Source organism: Doryrhamphus excisus, linkage group LG9 (genome assembly GCF_037039965.1).
Source record: "Doryrhamphus excisus strain RoL-2023G ecotype Guam linkage group LG9, RoL_Dexc_Guam_v1.1, whole genome shotgun sequence".
In the NCBI taxonomy this organism is placed as follows: Eukaryota; Metazoa; Chordata; class Actinopteri; order Syngnathiformes; family Syngnathidae; genus Doryrhamphus; species Doryrhamphus excisus.
Genome location: NC_136365.1, coordinates 22,311,539 through 22,330,324, shown reverse-complemented (window position 1 = coordinate 22,330,324; position 18,786 = coordinate 22,311,539). Strand labels below are relative to the sequence as shown.

The following is an 18,786-nucleotide window of genomic DNA, read 5'->3' as shown; positions in this document are numbered from 1 at the left end:
CAGTAGATGAGTTATTTATTATCCCCACCACCGTACAAATGTTTTTACGCCATGACTGTTCAGCATATACAACATAGTCAAAATTATACAATAAATTTGCATAATAAATTAATCATTTTTTATTTAAATACATTGACAAATAATTTAAATAATTGTTATTAAAATATATTCATGACAAATAATTTAAATAATTAATAATTACTTTGTTATTTAAATATATTAATGACAAATAGTTTGAATAATTAATTTTTTAAATATATTAATGGCAAATAATTTAAATAATGAATAATTACTTTTTTATTTAAACATAATGACAAATAATTTAAATAATTAATAATTACTATTTTATTTAAATATATTAATTAACAATAATTTAAATAATTAATAATTATTTTTTTAAATATACTAATGACAAATAATTTAAATATTTAATTTTTTATTTGAATATATTGATGACAAATAATTTAAATAATGATATTTTTTTATATTTTTCACTTAAATATATTAATGACTAAATAATGCTGTTTGGGGGTTGACTACAGCCGATTATTGGTCAAAAATATGCCCATGTTTTTGTGCCTAAATGAAGCATAAAAATGTCTAAAGGAAGCAAAATACAAAATGTACGGCATTGCACTGGTTACTCATGGTCAGTCATGGTACTGTATTGTTGGCTGAGACACACAAGCACCAGACTTGACCGCCAGAACAGCAGGCACACTAATCCAAAACTCAACTCTGAAACTACGAGGTCACTTCCTGTCCGTCACGTGTTCAGACATGAAGATACCCAGACAAGTATAACACCTCGTAGTCGTCACGTTGCAGCAAAGCCTGTTCTCATTGGTTCTACACATCTTGGTGCCAAACTGGATTTGGGGTGTCTTTCATTTCCAGGTACGAGACCAGGACATCCCCGTAAAGCGGAACCTGGTCCGTGTCATCGTCACTGTGGAGGACGCCAACGACAACGCGCCCTGGTTCATCGACACGGCCTACTCGGGCCGCGTGTTCGAGTCCGCGGCCGTGGGCTCAGCCGTGCTGCAGGTCAGCGCCCTGGACAAAGACAAGGGCCAGAACGCTGAGGTCCGCTACAGCATCGAGTCAGGTACTGGGGTCTCCGTGTCACCTTTACTGATGGCCTTTGACTGCGGAGGACCGCCAATGAAGTCAGCTCGCTAAAATGCATGAGTCACGTCCACGTCTGCATCCTACTGGATCTTCTTCATGAATGGAATATTTGAGTCCAAGCTGGGCTTTGTCTGGACTTTCCAAATATGTCAGCCATTTCATCCGCCCTCCGTCTTCTCCCCTACTAACCTTTTGAGAATGAAACAAAGGCAGCCATTGTTTGGACGTCTTATTCTCCACACTAGATGATCAGACCCAAGTCATTTGTTGTCAGTATCATTATCAGTTGGTATCGGTAAGGAAGTAGCCAGTATCCATCATCTCTACTTCGATGGCGTTGTGCCTTCAGATTATGTTTACTAGGAACTATTCATTCGCTTATCCTCACGAGGGTGCTGGAGCCTATCCCAGCTGTCTTCGGGCGAGAGGCGGGGTCCACCCTGGACTGGTGGCCAGCCAATCACAGGACACATATAGACAAACAACCATTCACACTCACATTCATACCTATGGACAATTTGGAGTGGCTAATTAACCTAGCATGTTTTTGGAATGTGGGAGGAAACCGGAGTACCCGGAGAAAACATGCAAACTCCACACAGAGATGGCCGAGGGTGGAATCGAACTTGGGGCTCCTAGTTGTGTGGCCTAGAAAGTAGTGTTAGTCAGGCAGGTGAAAGAGTTGAACCGTACCAGAGTGCTCCCCGTACCAAAGCCGCCACTAAACTCTGGTCTTCTTGCAGGAAATACGGCGAACTCCTTCGCCATGGACCCCGTCCTGGGGACCATCTCGGTTGCCAAGGAGTTGGATCGCAGCAGAAAGACTCAGTTTGAACTTGCCATCAAGGCGACGGATAAAGGAACGCCCCCGCTGTCCACCACCGCCACCGCTCACATCCTGGTGACCGTGTCCGACAACGCCGCCCCCAGGTTCACCCAAAAGGACTTCTCCGCCGATGTCAGCGAGTCGGCCGTCCCGGGAAGTTTCGTGAGCTCGGTCACAGCCGTCAGCCAGTCGTCGGTTTTCTACCAGATCAAAAGCGGCAACGTCAACAACGTGTTTGACATAAACCCCAACTCTGGCGTGGTGGTGACCCAGAAGGAGCTGGACTACGAGACGGCGGCTCAATACAGGCTCGTCATTCAAGGCACCAACATGGCCGGGCTCGCCAGCAACGCCACGCTCGTGGTTCACCTGAAGGACGAAAACGACAACGCTCCCGTTTTCGTCCAGAGGGAGTTCAAAGGCGTCATCAGCGAGTCCGCCCCCGTGAACAGCATCGTCCTGACGCAAGAAAACACGCCTTTTGTCATCCGTGCCTCGGATGCTGATCACGACCACAACGCCATGCTCATCTATCAAATCGTCGAGCCTTTCGCTCTCAACTATTTCGCCATCGACTCGAGTACCGGCGCCGTCAGAATCACGACCTCTTTGGATTACGAGCAAAGGAGCGTGTACCGTTTCAGCGTCCAGGTCCACGATCTGGGGATGCCACGCTTGTTCGCCGAGACGGCGGCCAACGTGACAGTTGAAGTCATCGACGTGAACGACTGTCCGCCCGTGTTCAGCCAAGACCCGTACGAGGCCAGTATCGTGGTGCCCACGTACAAGGGGGTGGAAGTGATCAAAGTCAACGCCACGGACTTGGACTCTGGACCCAATGCCAAACTTCTGTTCTCCATCTCGGAGGGTAACATTGGCGAGAAGTTCCAAATGGACGCCAACACCGGCGTCATCTCCATCCAGAACGTCACCCAACTGAGGAGCAGATACGAACTGAAAGTGAGGGTTTCGGATGGTAGATTTGCCAGCGTCGCCACGGTCAAGATCAACTTAAAGGAGAACAAGGAGAGCAAACTGAAGTTCACCAGAGAGTCCTACAAAGCCTCGGTCCTGGAGAACTCATCCGAGAAGAAAACCCTGGAAGTCATCGCTGCCGTCGGGAACCAGGTGAACGAGCCCTTGTTCTACAAAATCCTGAATCCCGACAGGAGATTTGAAATCGGCCAAACATCCGGCGTCGTTTCAACCACCGGGATAGCGTTCGATCGGGAAACCCAGGACACCTTTGACATCGTTGTTGAGGTTTCCAAAGAGGACGCGTCTGAAGAAGCCGCCCACGTTCTGCTAACCGTGACAGTGGACGATGTCAATGACAACAAGCCGACTTTTGTCAACCTTCCCTATCACGGTCTGGTTCAGATGGACGCCAAGGAAGGCCAAGTCATCCGGCAGGTCACGGCGGTGGACAAGGACCAGGGTCCCAATGCGGAAATCCACTACGAGCTGAAGGGACAAGAGGAACACTTCCACGTCAGTCCGTCTGGGGAAATCTCCATCAAAAGGACGTTTGAGAAAGAATCGCTCGACACAGACTTTGTCGTCGTCGTCCTGGCGAGGGACAACGGCGACCCGCCGCTGTCGGCAGAAGTGCAAGTCCCGATAAGAGTGGTGAACAAAGCCGTGCCCGTGTTTGAGAAACCTTTTTATAACATCGAAATCCCCGAGAACATTCAGGTGCACACGCCCGTCCTCCACGTGCAGGCCAGCGATTCTGAAGGACCTCGCATCGTTTACACCATCTCCGAGGGAGATCCCCTCAAACAGTTCTCCATCGATTTCAACACAGGTGTTCTCCACGTTGGCCAACCTTTGGACTTCGAGACGCATCCCGCCTACAAATTAAACGTGAGAGCCACCGACTCGCTGACTGGGGCGCACGCCGAGGTTTTTGTAGACGTCATACTGGAGGACATAAACGATAACGCCCCGGTGTTCCTGTCAAAGTCCTACCACGCCAACATTTCCGAGGCCTCCGTCATCGGGACATCGGTCCTGCGAGTGGCTGCCAAAGACATGGACACTGGGAACAATCGGGAAATATTCTTTCAGTTGGTAGAAGAAAAGGGAAAGAGCTCGGATTATTTCACTATCGACCGTCAAACCGGAATCATCTCCACAGCCCAAGTGCTCGATCACGAGGAGTTCCAACAGCACCGTTTGAGGGTCCGCGCCACCGACGGGGGAGTCCCCGCCCTCTCCAGTGACGTTATCGTGACGGTCGATGTCATGGACCTGAACGACAACGCTCCGACGTTCGCGGAACCAACGTACCAAGCCACCATCAGCGAGTTAGCCCCACGCGGACACTTCATCACCCAGGTCCAGGCCTCCGATGCCGACGGCTCCGACGCCAACAAGCTGGAATTTGCCATCATCGCCGGAAACGAGGATCAGAACTTTGTGATTGACAAGCAGAGGGGCGCCATCGTCGTTTCCAACCACCGCCGGCCGCACATGCAGCCGCTGTACCGCCTCAACGTGTCGGTGTCGGATGGCGTTTTTAGAAGCTCGGCCCTCGTTGTGGTCACGGTCACTGGTGCCAACATCCACAACCCCACCTTCTCTCAGGTGGAATACGTCGTGGAGCTGGTGGAAAACTCCCCCGCGGGTACCTTGGTGGCCGAGGCTAAAGCCACCGATGACAATGAAGGCATCTACGGCCAAATAACGTATCACATCGTCAACGACGTCGCCAAGGACAAGTTCTCCGTCAGCGAAATCGGAGAGGTGTTCACCTTGGAGAGCCTGGACCGTGAGAACTCCATCGACAAAGTCATTCCCATATCTCTCATGGCTAAAGACGGCGGTGGAAAACTGGGCTTTTGTACGGTCAATGTGGTTCTGACGGACGTCAACGACAACGCCCCGCAGTTTAGGGCAGCCGACTACAAAGTCACCATCCCGTCAGATGTCCCGAGGGGAACGTCGGTGGTTCAGATTGCCGCATCGGACATGGACGAGGGAAGCAACGCCGACATCGAGTACTCCATTGAAGCAGATGTGGAAAATGTGGCGGAAAACTTTGAAATCCACCAAACCTCGGGAGTCGTCGTGACCAAAGAGAGTCTCATCGGACTGGAAGGCGAGCTCTATGCGTTCTTCGTCAGGGCCAAGGACACGGGGAACCCACCCAAGCATTCGGTTGTCCAGGTTTACATACGCATCGTGACGCCCGAAACGCCAATTCCCAAGTTCGCCGAATCTCATTACCGCTACACCGTCGCTGAAGACCTTCCCATCGGTACAGAGATTGACGTGCTGCAGGCGGAGAGCGAGCAGCTACTCCTGTACAGCCTCGTGAACGGCAACACTCCGGAGAGCAACGGGAACGAGGTGTTTGTTGTGGACAGGGACACCGGGGCCTTGAAGCTTCAGAAGAGCCTGGACCACGAGACGACTAAATGGTACCAGCTCACCTTGCGAGCGCAGACCAAGCACGAGAGCTACGAAATTGGCGCATCTGTCAACGTGAACATCCAAGTGAAAGATCTCAACGACAACAAGCCCGTCTTTGAGTCCGACCCTTATGAGGCGGTTGTGGTGGAAAACCTCCCGAGCGGGGCGCAGGTCATCCAAGTCAAAGCCACCGACTTGGACTCCGGCGCCAACGGCCACGTGGTCTACAGCCTGGACCCCAAGCAGGACTCCCAGGAGATCTCTGAACTCTTTGCCGTCAACGGCGAAACCGGCTGGGTGACCACCTTGAAAGAGCTGGACCGTGAAAAGCAGAGCAAGTACACCGTCGTGGTCTTCGCCACCGACCAAGGCGATAAAGTCCAGCACGTGACCGACACCAGAGTGGTAGTGACGGTCGCCGACATCAACGACAACCCGCCTCGTTTCACCGCCGAGGTCTACAAGGGCACGGTCAGCGAGGATGACCCTCCGCCCAGCGGGGTGATCGCCATCCTCAGCACCACCGATGACGACTCGGACGACATCAACAGACAAGTCAGCTACTTCATAACCGGTGGGTTTTGATGCGGATAAAGTTTTCCTTTGGTTGTTCCCAAAGCCAAAAGGTGTCATGTTGATATTTCTTTGTGTCCAAACAGCGGGGGACCCTCTGGGCCAGTTTGCCATCGAACACGTCCAGAATGAATGGAAGGTGTCGGTCAGAAAGCCGTTGGACCGCGAGACCAAAGACTACTACCTCCTGAACATCACCGCCAGTGACGGCATCTTCACCGCCAAGGCGGTGGTGGAAGTGAAGGTGCTGGACGCCAACGACAACAGCCCCGTGTGCGACAAGGTATGTCTGCGGCGTTAGCTTTAGCTTTAGCTTCAGCCAATCCGCCCGTGTTGTCTTTCTCACTCCACCGCCTCTCCGCCCCCAAGCTCCTCTACAGCGAGAGCGTCCCCGAGGACTCCCCGGCCAGCCGACTCATCTTGCAGGTCTCGGCCACAGACGCCGACATCCGCTCAAACGCTCAGATTTTCTACGAGCTGCAGGGGGCGGGATCCGAACTCTTCTTCATGGACTCCGACACAGGTTAGCATTTGTACAGTTCCCCTCGGACTACATCAGCCGTGAGGGAAATGGACGTACAGTGGCGTCTTGGTTAAGGTCGCTAATCAGACTCAAACCAAGACGGACTTAACTTTTTCATATAATATTTCAATATTATGCTCATAATTTAAAAAACTATATTGTGGTTTTATTCTTGTCAAATGACTCCATTAGAAGTTTTCTGAAGTGTTTTCTGACTGTGCCACGGGACGATAAAAGAACCGCTGCATTCCAAATTTGGACACCCCTGAGCTAGACACATTCTTGTTTTTTGTTTTTATGTTTTTTTTATCAAAACCTCCAACGCTAGCCCCGCCTTTCTTTCTCTGTGGGCATCTTTTCTTTGTTTGTCTTTGAGATGTTCCACACGAGGCCAAATTAGCATCAGCTGCCGTGGAGCCAAGCACAACACCCTGGTGCCCACTTGTTTATTTACTACTTCATTCTTTTGATTTATTGATTTTTTTCTGCATGGAGCCAAGACTATTTCCCTGCAGGGCCACTAAGGGGGGGCGGGGCGTTCGGGGGGGACTGAGGCTGGCAAGGCGGCACTGAAATACAGACTTGCACACTTAGCTCGAATTTATGACGCCGTTGCTACTTGTTGCCTGCAAATAACGAGAGAGAGTCCCTAAGTTGCATGCTCCACCCGGCTACTTGGAAGGGTGGAGGGGGGTGGAGGTGGGGTTGGGTGGGCTTGGGTGGGGTGGGGGTAAAAAGAATAACAATAACAGCTCCTTCATCTGTTTGGGTTTTTGTCTGGAAATGAATGTCGGGATGTCGGTTCATTTTTTTTATTAATTATTAATAATTATTTTTTAGTAATGTATATATTTTTCATGTATTTATTTTTATTAATTATAAAAAATAATTATAAATTATTGAAATTAATCAATATTTTAAAAAATCCTGAAATGAATACATCAAACAATCAATACAAATGCAGTGAAATAGATCATTACAATTGAATATAAAAATGAAATAGCAAAATGATAATAATTTTTTATTAATGTATATATTTTTATTTATGTATTAATTTGTATTAATTATAAAATAATTATAAGTTATTAAAATAAATCAATATTTAAATTATTTTAAAAATCTTGAAAAATGAATACATCAAACAATCAATACAAATGCAGTGAAATAGATCATTACAATTGAATATAAAAAAATTAATAGCAAAATAAAATCCATATGAATATAAGAAATATTAAATTCAAGTTTCAATGTGATTATTTATTTCACAATTAGATGAATAAATTGATCATTTCAAATGATTTCATATTTAAATTATTATTAATTATTATTCATCAATCCATTTTCTATATCACATGTCCTTATATTTCCATTTTTCTTTATATTTCAATTTAAAACTTTACATTTTTTGCACATTTTCAATGGATTGGTGAACTGAACTGAACTGTTGATTCCTGATTCTCCTGATTTTCCTAATTCCCGTGTCTCCCATCCCAGGCGAGCTGAAGACCTTGAAGCCGCTGGACCGCGAGGAGCAGGAGGAGCACAGGTTCAAAGTGCGGGCGGTGGACGGCGGCGGGCGCTACTGTGAGGCTGACGTCCACATCGCCGTGCGGGACGTCAACGACAACGCTCCGGAGTTCTCAGCCGACCCGTACGCCTTCAGCGTCTTCGAGAACACGGAGCCGGGGACGCTGGTGGCGAGACTGCTGGCCAGCGACGCCGACAGCAGTAAGGAGCGCTCCTCGGGACAGGAAGGAGGCGGTGAAACGCCTTCTTTTAAATCTTGAGGTTACCACAGCCCGTTATCGTCATAAGCAGGAGGGAAAGGAGCGCTTGATTTGCTTACCTGCACAGTACGGGTAGTCGTGCCTCATTTAAGCGTTTTTTTCACAAATGGTCGATCCTTTTTGGTCTTTGATTTTTAATGTTATGGGGTTTATCGGTATGACATCATAATTCAGTCGGGTGATTATCGTGAACCCCACATTGCCTCAATGGCGCCCCCGCTGCCTGCAGCCCAGTAGCGCACGCTATTCTTCCTCCATGTTGGCTGCATTCTTCGTTCTTGTCAGTTTTCTCAGTGCTTGCTTCTTGATCCTCCACGGGTGTTTGACACACGGTCTCGACGTGGACGACTCCTCCTCGGCTCGGGCCGCTAGCGTCTTAGCCTCGTGGGCGCAGTTAGCGCCTCTGACAGACAGACGGCACGGCTGGCCTCCATCGCGGATGAAGTTCAGCGAGTCCACATTCCACGCCTTTGGCTTGGTCCTTTATCGCTCCTCGCTCGTATCCCGGGATCTGACTCGCCCTCGGTGCGGTCTGGCTCCGCTGATATCATGTTGCTGTGTCTACCATCGTGACTTAGGAATACTCTGGGGGTCTTTATCCAAAGACCATCTTGTAGGCTGGCAAGGCTGGACAGCTTTCTTCATTATTTTAGTTGTGGATGTTGTTTGGCACCCGCTAGGATTCAATTCTTTCGAAATACATTTGATTCATCTTTCATCTTTTATTTATTTATTCTTTTTAAACGATTTCTGTCCCAACATCATAGTGCATCATGCAAACATCATGCAACATATTTAGTCGCAACATCATAGTCCCATTATCTTCATGTTTGCGGTTTGGGATTTTGGGGAATTTTCACCAGATGGCGACAGTTTTCCTAAAATGCACGTTTGGGTTCATCATAGCCTCCAAATTGTCTTCATTTTGTACCAAAATTTTGGTTGCATGTCTGAAAACAAATGTCATGAGGTGTTTTAACACGTGTTAGCATAGCGACTGTTAGCATATTAACATTTCGTTGGACTTTAGAAACGATACATGGATGCTCGGATTGATATCAAATCCCGCGTTATTCAGTTGTGTTGTTATCGTGCTGCATGTTAGCTTAGCAACGGTTAGCATGCTAGCATTTCAGATATCTTACCCCCGTGCCAGTGTTCTTGAATGCATGATTAGGAGCGAAGGCGTAGCGTGTGTGATGATAATAAATGGCGGCGTAATGGCGTATCCCAAAAGCACCTGCAGAGATGCATTATGATTATTATCGCCATCCGTCTGTGTCTCGTTGCCAGCGGGAGGACGTGAGTGATGGCGATATCGTTGGCGGGCATCACAGCTGCTGTTTGGAAGATGATGATTTCCTCATGATTGATGTTTGGGTGTAAGGGGGGGGGCGGAATGGTTCAGGAATCAACGATCAATGTGCACCACCACGTTCCGCGTTCACTCCTTTTTTTCTTTGCCTCCCAGGCGTCAACAGCGACATCGTGTACTCATTGGTCGATTCCGCCGAGGGCTTCTTCTCCATCGACGAGCTGACGGGGATCCTGAGCCTGGAGCGCCCCCTGGACCGCGAGGTGCAGTCCGTGTACCAGCTGAAGGCCCGCGCCAGCGACCAGGGCTCGCCCCGCCTCTCCTCGCTGTGCCACGTGGTCGTCTCCGTCCTGGACATCAACGACAACCCGCCCGTGTTCGAGCATCGGGAATACACGGCCACCGTGTCGGAGGACGTGGCCGTGGGCACCCAAGTCCTCAGGGTGCAGGCGGCCAGCCGCGACGTCGAGGCGAACGGGGAGATCGCCTACAGCATCGTCAGCGGCAACGAGCACGGCGTGTTCAGCGTGGATCCTCGCACGGGTAAGATACCTCCTACCGTCTCACCTGGTCCGCAGCAAAGGCAAGTGGTCGGGAAATGGATGTTAGATGTGTTGAGGACTGAACCATCTTTGGTCTATACGGAACAGTGTGATTATTTTTACTGAAAACCTCCAATTGTTGTTTTTTTTTGGACGCTGAGTCTTTGAGGACTCCAAGTTGTCTTTGGTTTTTACGAAAATGTACGTTAGATGTGTTGAGGACTGAACCATCTTTTGTGTTGATGTCAAAATGTGCTGTAACTTCATTGAAAGCCTAAAATGGTTGGTTTTTTTGGACTATGGATAATTCCAAAAATTCAAGTTGTCTTCCGGTTTTTACAAAAGCATTCGTTAGATGTGTTGAGGACTGAACCATCTTTGGTCTATACGGAACAGTGTGATTATTTTTACTGAAAACCTCCAATTGTTGTTTTTTTTGGACGCTGAGTCTTTGAGGACTCCAAGTTGTCTTTGGTTTTTACGAAAATGTACGTTAGATGTGTTGAGGACTGAACCATCTTTTGTGTTGACGCCAAAATGTGCTGTAACTTCATTGAAAGCCTAAAATGGTTGTTTTTTTTTGGACTATGGATAATTCCAAAAATTCAAGTTGTCTTTGGTTTTTACAAAAGCATTCGTTAGATGTGTTGAGGACTGAACCATCTTCGGTGTATACAAAGAATGTGCAGTCATTTCATTGAAGACCTAAAATGGTTAGTTATTTTGGACAATTTATTTTATCAAAGACTCCAAGCTGAATTTAGTTTTTCCCAAAACATATGTTAGATGTGTTGAGGACTGAACCATCTTTTGTGTTGATGCCAAAATGTGTAACTTCATTGAAAGCCTAAAATGGTTGGGGTTTTTTTGGACTGTGGATAATTCAGACTCCAAGTTGTCTTCTGGTTTTTACAAAAGCATTTGTTAGATTTGTTGAGGACTGAACCATCTTTGGTGTATACAAAAGAATGTGAAGTCATTTCATTGAAGACCTAAAATAGTTAATTTTTTTGGACGTTTGATTTGTCAAACACTCCAAGTTGTCGTTGGTTTTTATGAAAATGTACGTTAGATGTGTTGAGGACTGAACCATCTTTTGTGTTGACGCCAAAATGTGCAGTAACTTCATTGAAAGCCTAAAATGTTTTTTTTTTTATTTTGATGGACTATGGATCCGTTTTTTCCTCAGGCGACGTCTTCGTGATCGAGCGTCTGGACTACGAGGTGTCTCACGAGTACTACATCACCATCGAGGCCACGGACGGCGGCTCCCCGCCGCTCAGCGACATGGCCACCGTCAACGTCAACCTGACGGACGTCAACGACAACAAGCCCGTCTTCAGCCAGGACGTCTACACGGCCGTCGTGGGCGAGGACGCCGAGCCGGGAAGGACGGTGCTGACGGTGAGACGGGCGCTCGCCGCGTGTTGACGTGCCGGTAGCTATCGCGTCGCAGCACCTGCGCTAATCCTCATCCTCTTCCTCATCCTCACGCCGGCCGAGCTCTTTGAGGAGCAAAGCCGCTTCACGCCGGCTCAACCTTTTTGTTGTCTGGCGCTCGTCATCACGCGGCTTCGTTAACGATGACGTGGAAGCTCGTCTTCGTGCTCCAGCAGCACAAACGCTGACGCAAATATTCACGAGACAGACAAAAACAGAAGAATTACAATATCTTACATTACCTATATCTTACATTAGAATATATATGTATAATATATATGTAATATATGATATAGCCATATCATATGTCATGAATTATTCAGAAACATTTGATGATTTTTTTTGCTTTGATATTTTTGAAAGCTAAAAAGTTTCTTTTATTCTTTGTGGAATAAAATGATGTGATTGTGACGTGAAGGTGGTGGCGGAGGACGCTGACGGGCCGTCGCACGCCAATGTGCGCTACGCCATCGTGGGCGGCAACGGCGGCAGCCCCTTCATCGTGGACCCGCTGCGGGGCGAGCTAAAAGTGGGCCGGCAGTTGGACCGAGAGCAGGTGAGGACCCGGGCCGGGCGGGGCGGGGAGCCGTCGGGTAGGTTTGGAGCTGGTAACAACCGTCCCCCCCTCCCTCATCCTCAGACCTCGGGGTACACGCTGACGGTGATGGCCTCCGACAACGGGACGCCGCCTCTCTCCAGCAGCGCCGTCATCAACATCGACATCTCCGATGTCAACGACAACCCGCCCCTCTTCTCCCAGGCCAACTACAGCATCATCATCCAGGTGGGGGGAGGAAAGGAGGGAGTAGCGGGCCAAACTCCGGCCATCCTTTTTGTTCACAACTGCCATTAAAGTGTAAAAAGAAGCTAAGCACTAAAAAAGTTGTGGTTTTTGTTTTTTTAGAAAAAAAAATGTTATAGGAATAAAATATTCTATGCTAAAGTCCTGATTCCCAGCCTCCTCAAATGCATCACCACGCCTGTTGCTGTTGCCAACCATCTCTGTCCATTCCGTAGGAGAACCAAGCCGAAGGAACCAGCGTCCTCCAGCTCCTCGTCTCCGACCGGGACGCGTCCCACAACGGGCCGCCGTTCGCCTTCTCCATCGCTGACGGCAACGAGGGCGAGGCTTTCCGCATCGACCAGCAGGGGGCTCTGCTCTCGGTGGGGGCGCTGAGCAAGAAAGTGAAAGAACACTTCCTGCTGAGGGCGCTGGTGAGTTACACTAATGATACTGGCTGATATTGTAGAATTATGAAATTATTAAAAAGAGGAACAGAAATGATAATAATCAATAAATAATAATGTTGTTATGGGATTTTATCTAATTAAACATAACATAACAAAAATAGGAATGGAAATAAAATATTTTCTATTCCGCTTAATCCTCAGAAATAATCAATTCAAGAAATGAAGAAATAATAATTTGTATGATTTGGATTTTCATTAAATTGTATAATTATTAAAATAGCAAAAAGGTGAAAAGAACTAATTACAATTATTAGTATTTTTACTATTGTGTAATTATGAAAATCATGAACAAATTTCAAAAAAGAAGAGAAATAATAATAAAGAAATAATAGTGATTTTTTTTTAGAAAGAATTGTAATCGTTCATTCATAATCAGAAATAATCTACAAAATGTTATTGTGTAAATAACTATTTCTATAGATTTATTTGTAATAATATATATGTTAATAATATTTTTAACATGTTTAAATATGGTCTGATGGTGAACGGTGGTTCCCCCAAAAGCCTCGTACGAGTTATGGATATTCCGAGTGGGCCGTGTTGTCCGGTGTTTGTGTTCCAATGTGAGTGGGCGGGATCACGTGAGGACAGAGAGAGTGGACAGATTGGACGCGGGACATACCGTAGGTGTGATGTCTCCTTGTTGGACTCCCCCCCCCCCCCCCCCAGTAGAGCTGTTGACCATCTGTGTGAACGTTGGAGTGGTTCCTAGTGCCGCCGTGCCAGTTATAGAATAGAATAGCAGCAGTGCCCCCTAGTGGGCAAATGCGTCAGTGCATCCTGAATGTTTGTCTTTGCTTTTTGCAGGTTTCCGACAGCGGCAAACCTCCGCTCTTTTCCAGCGCTTTCATCAGCGTCCGCATCATCGAGGAGAGCGTCTACCCTCCCGCCATCCTCCCCCTGGACGTCTTTGTCTCCACAGCCGGGGACGAGTACGCGGGCGGCGTCCTGGGAAAGATCCACGCCACCGACCAGGACGTGTACGACACGCTGACGTACAGCCTGGCCCCCGCGTCCTCCCCCGGCGAGGCCTTGTTCTCCGTTTCCGCCTCCGACGGCAAAGTCATCGCTTTGCGGCCCCTGGACGTGGGCCACTACCCGCTCAACGTGACTGTGACCGACGGCCGCTTCACCGCCGCCGCCGACGTCAACGTTCACGTCCGCCAGGCCGTGCGCCAGGCGTTGGACAACTCCATCGCCGTGCGCTTTGCCAGCATCGCCCCCGAGGAGTTCATCGGGGACTACTGGCGCAACTTCCAGAGGGCGCTGAGGAACATCGCCGGGGTGAGGAGGAGCGAGGTCCAGCTGGTCAGCCTTCAACCGTCCGAGCAAGGAGACCTGGACGTCCTGCTGGCTCTGGAAAGATCCGGAAGTCCGTACCAGTCCCAGGAGGTGAGAGCAGAGAGGACGTCTTAGGATGATGATCAGGAATTGGACCTGCGGTATGTTGCTGGACTAACGGGTCTTTGTCCGTCCTCCTTCAGGTGGTCTTCAGGAAGCTGAACTCTTCGGCGGCCGTCATCGAGGAGATGACGGGGGTCCGCATCGTGCGTGTGGTCCAGAAGCTGTGCGTCGGCCTGGACTGCCCGCTGCGCTTCTGCGACGAGGTGGTCTCGCTGGACAAGACGTCCATGTCCACCTACAGCACGGCCCGCCTCAGCTTCGTCACGCCGCGCCACCACAGGGACGCCAGCTGCCAGTGCGAAGGTCACGTGCCGCATCGGCGTTATTATCTGGACTTACATAACTAATCCAAAATGCAGTCACTTTTGTTCAAAAATGGTACGATCCAGATGTCTTACGTCGCCAGGAAGTAGCCTACAAATACACTTCCTGTCTAGACATCCTCCGGTTTTGACGCCTGTCCTTCCAACAGGTGGCAGATGTCCTGTCCTGAACAACGTGTGCGACAGCAGCCCCTGTCCCGAGGGGATGGCGTGCGTGGCGGACCCCCACAGAGACGCCGTCCACACGTGTGTGTGTCCCGACGGCAAAACCACCAAATGTTCCGGTAACTTCCTTTGGACTTTCTTTTAATACGTGATCATGATGCCTTTTAGTCATCACTTTTATTGCAAATGTTGATCTGAAATCTGAGAACGTAGTCAACGTTTTAATTTCCGTACCGCCATGGCTTCGCCCCAGACGGCCACTCGCTGACGTTCAGCGGCAGCGGCTACGTGAGGTACCACCTGATGGACAACGACAACAAGGAGCTGATGAAGATGTCGCTGAGGCTTCGCACCTTCTCCAGCCACGCCACCGTCATGTTCGCCAAGGGAACCGACTACAGCATCCTGGAGGTGCGTCCACGCCGCCTTTAGCGTGCATCCACGTTTGAGGTCTCTGGTCACCAGTACCAGACCCAAGTGACTAGCTCGCCAGTCTTCCCAGCGCTAAATATGCTAGCATGTCTCAGCACAGCCAATAGGGGGCGCCACGCACACCATTGACAGTCCTCTCCTCTGAACCAGATCGTCAACGGCCGCCTGCAGTACAAGTTCGACTGCGGCAGCGGTCCCGGCCTGGTGTCGGTCCACAGCGCCCAGGTGAACGACGGCGAGTGGCACACGGTCTCCCTGGAGGTGGACGGGAACTACGCCAAGCTGGTGCTGGACCGCGTGCACGCGGCCTCGGGCACGGCGCCGGGCACCCTGCGCACGCTCAACCTGGACAACAGCGTCTACTTCGGCGGCCACGTCCGCCAGCACGCCGCCGCCCGCCACGGACGGACGCTGCCCGTCACCAACGGCTTCCGCGGCTGCATGGAGGCCATCGCCCTCAACGGCCAGGAGCTGCCACTCAACACCAAGGCGCGCCGGGCCCACGCCGTCATGGAGGACATCGAGGACGTGGCGCCGGGGTGCGCGCTGGCCCCCGCCGAGAGCTGCTCCAGCAACCCCTGCACCAACGGGGGCTTGTGCACCCGCAGGCCCAATGGAGGTAGCCGCCATCTTTAATCATCCCCGTCCAATCAAATGCCAACGTGACGTGTACTTTTTACTCGCCAGGCTACTTCTGCAAATGTCCCGCCTCCTTCATGGGCGCCCACTGCGAGGTGGCCATCAGTCCCTGCGCCTCCAACCCTTGCCTGTACGGAGGGACCTGCGTCCCTCGGGGGGCCGACTTCTACTGCCAGTGCAGGGGACAGTACTCGGGACAAAGGTGAACCCCGGCACGGCCGCTTCCTGGATTGGGATCCTGGATTGGGATTGTTTGATATTGGTCCATATTGGTATCATGTCCCATATCGGTATGCTGGTATTAGTTAATACCGATATCGATTCCCTATCAGTATCAATGGTGAAGTGCTGTTTGATATTGGTCCATATCGATATCATGACCACTATTGGTATTCTGGTATTGGTTAACAATACCGATATCAGTAACAATATCAATTCGCTATCGGTGGTGAAGTGCTGTCTGATATTGGTCCATATCGATATCATGACCAATATTGGTATTCTGGTATTGGTTAACAATACCGATATCAGTAACAATATCAATTCGCTATCGGTGGTGAAGTGCTGTCTGATATTGGTTGATATCGGTATTATGTCCAATGTTGGTATGGCGATATTGGTTAACAATACCAATATCGGTATCGATTCTCTATCAGTATCGGTAATAAAGTGCTGTTTGATATTGGTCGATATTGGTATTGTGTCCAATATCGGTATGCTGGCATTGGTTAACAATGCGGATATCAATATTGATTCCCTATCAGTATCAATGGTGAAGTGCTGTTTGATATTGGTTGATATTGATGTCATGTCCGATATCGGTATGCTGGTAATGGTTAACAATACTGATATCTGTATTGATTTGCTATCAGTATCGGTAATGAAGTGCTGTCCGATATTGGTTGATATCGGTATTATGTCCAATGTTGGTATGTCGATATTGGTTAACAATACCAATATCGGTATCGATTTGCTATCAGTATCGGTAATGAAGTGCTGTTTGATATTGGTCGATATTGGTATTGTGTCCAATATCGGTATGCTGGCATTGGTTAACAATGCTGATATCAATATCGATTCCCTATCAGTATCAATGGTGAAGTGCTGTTTGATATTTGTTGATATTGATATCATGTCCGATATCGGTATGCTGGTAATGTTAACAATACTGATATCGGTATTGATTCCCTATCAGTATCGGTAAGGAAGTGCTGTTTGATATTGGTCGATATCGGTATTGTGTCCAATGTGGGTATGCCGATACTGGCTATGACTATTGATATCGGTGTTGGTGGATATGGGCGTGTGATGTTGGTAAGAGAGGCGATACGGGGCTGCTGTAACGATGTATCCTGGTGTGGGACTGCAGGTGCCAGCTGGGACCGTACTGCACAGACAACCCGTGTAAGAACAGCGGCAAGTGTATCGACAGTCTGGACGGCCCGGTGTGCGAGTGCGACGCCGGTTTCCAAGGCGACAGGTGAGTCCCCTGGAAGTTACGAAGCCGATGATGAACAGGAAGACAGCCGAGATGGTTCTGGTGACGGGGGCGGGGTTTACTTTGGCGTGACCTTGTTGATGTTGTCCAGGTGCCTGAGCGACGTGGACGAGTGCGTGAGGAACCCGTGCGCCAACGGGGGGCGGTGCCAGAACACGTACGGCTCGTACAAGTGCAACTGCTCGCTGGGCTTCGCCGGCCGGGCCTGCGAGCTCCGCGCCGAGATCCGCAACGAGTTGGTCTCCACCTCCTGGAACATCGGCCTGGAGGAGGTGGTCGGCATCGTCGTCTTCGTGTCCAGCATCTTCATCCTGGTGCTCTTCTTCATCATCATCCGCAAGCGGGCGTGCCGGGGCAAGTCGGGGGCGGACGAGGACGAGGAGGACAAGCGTCCCGGGAGCTCCAACTTGCCCCACGCCTTCCTGCAGAGGCCGTACTTCGACGCCAAGTTCAACAAGAACGTCTACTCGGACGTCCCGCCTCAGGTTCCCGTGCGGCCCATCTCGTACACGCCCAGCATTCCCAGCGACTCCCGCAACAATCTGGACCGGAACTCCTTCGAGGGCTCGGCCATACCGGAGCACCCGGAGTTCACCACCTTCAACCCGGACTCGGTCCACGGGCACCGCAAGACCGTGGCCGTGTGCAGCGTGGCGCCCAATCTGCCGCCCCCGCCGCCCTCCAACTCCGTGTCCGACAGCGACTCCATCCAGAAGCCCAACTGGGATTACGACTACGACGGTGAGGCGGGACGCCGTGACGCCGTGATGTCACGCTGGAACCCCGCTGGTGTCTCAATCAGGTGTTGTGTTGCTATCACAGCTAAGGTGGTGGACCTGGACTGCGGGGGCAAGAAGCCGGGGGAGGACGTGGCGGCCCACCCGTACAACACCAGGGGCAGCATGTCCGAGGTCCAGTCGCTCAGCTCCTTCCAGTCCGAGTCCTGCGACGACAACGGTACGCCGCTACACTGTCCTACTGAAGTACCAGCAGTACTGCAGTAGAGTAGTACAATTACACATGTCAGCTAACATGAAGCTAAGCGCTAACAGTAAAATGCAGGTTTAAGACGTGTAGCGAAGCCTGCTTCTTAACATCAGAAGAAACGTTGGTCTTTCATGTCCCGCCCACCGCGTCCACGGCCCCAAGGTGGCGTCTGTCTGGGTCACATGTTGTTTTTCTCTTTTTCTCCCCCCTCCCCTTTGGCTGCGGGGGCGGGGCTCAGCTCCCATATGGATCAAATCGGTCCACAGGTCCAGAACTCGCTTTTAAACACAAACGGGTTCCAGCCGTGTAAGCAAATGTCCTCCTGAGAGAAGAAAAAAAAAAGCATGATGATGATGAGGATGATGATGATGATCATGCCCCCCCACTGCCACCCCCCCATCCAGTGTTGTTGCATGCTGGCGGGTGGTTTCCATGGCAGCATGAAAAGCATTGAAGCCTTTTGTCTTTGTTTCAAGCCATGACGCCATGACGCCATGACGCCCATACAAGACCTCCATACCAAAGTCGGCCTT

The 18,786-nt window shown here is 49.8% G+C and overlaps 1 protein-coding gene across 8 annotated transcripts in view; it reads left to right on the top strand.

Moving 5' to 3' along the window:
• Positions 1-18,786, top strand: part of fat1a (FAT atypical cadherin 1a) — a 57,470-nt gene that overhangs the window by 36,262 nt on the left and 2,422 nt on the right. For 6 of the 8 annotated variants that reach the window (XR_013628176.1, XM_078793697.1, XM_078793696.1 and 3 more), the window contains 19 exons: positions 898-1,108; positions 1,875-5,948; positions 6,034-6,230; positions 6,317-6,470; positions 7,965-8,198; positions 9,729-10,115; positions 11,304-11,518; positions 11,973-12,110; positions 12,195-12,338; positions 12,572-12,769; positions 13,613-14,197; positions 14,290-14,512; positions 14,682-14,816; positions 14,951-15,108; positions 15,280-15,748; positions 15,817-15,970; positions 17,138-17,248; positions 17,358-18,007; positions 18,089-18,223. Coding sequence is in view for 6 of the 8 variants with exons in the window: in XM_078793697.1 (XP_078649823.1) it covers positions 898-1,108; positions 1,875-5,948; positions 6,034-6,230; positions 6,317-6,470; positions 7,965-8,198; positions 9,729-10,115; positions 11,304-11,518; positions 11,973-12,110; positions 12,195-12,338; positions 12,572-12,769; positions 13,613-14,197; positions 14,290-14,512; positions 14,682-14,816; positions 14,951-15,108; positions 15,280-15,748; positions 15,817-15,970; positions 17,138-17,248; positions 17,358-18,007; positions 18,089-18,223 (8,572 nt within the window). In the remaining 2 variants the exon portion in view is untranslated. Of the gene's footprint in view, positions 1-897; positions 1,109-1,874; positions 5,949-6,033; positions 6,231-6,316; positions 6,471-7,964; positions 8,199-9,728; positions 10,116-11,303; positions 11,519-11,972; positions 12,111-12,194; positions 12,339-12,571; positions 12,770-13,612; positions 14,198-14,289; positions 14,513-14,681; positions 14,817-14,950; positions 15,109-15,279; positions 15,749-15,816; positions 15,971-17,137; positions 17,249-17,357; positions 18,008-18,088; positions 18,224-18,491; positions 18,560-18,786 lie in introns of all 8 variants that reach the window. The other 2 variants (XR_013628175.1, XM_078793698.1) reach the window with 1 other exon arrangement.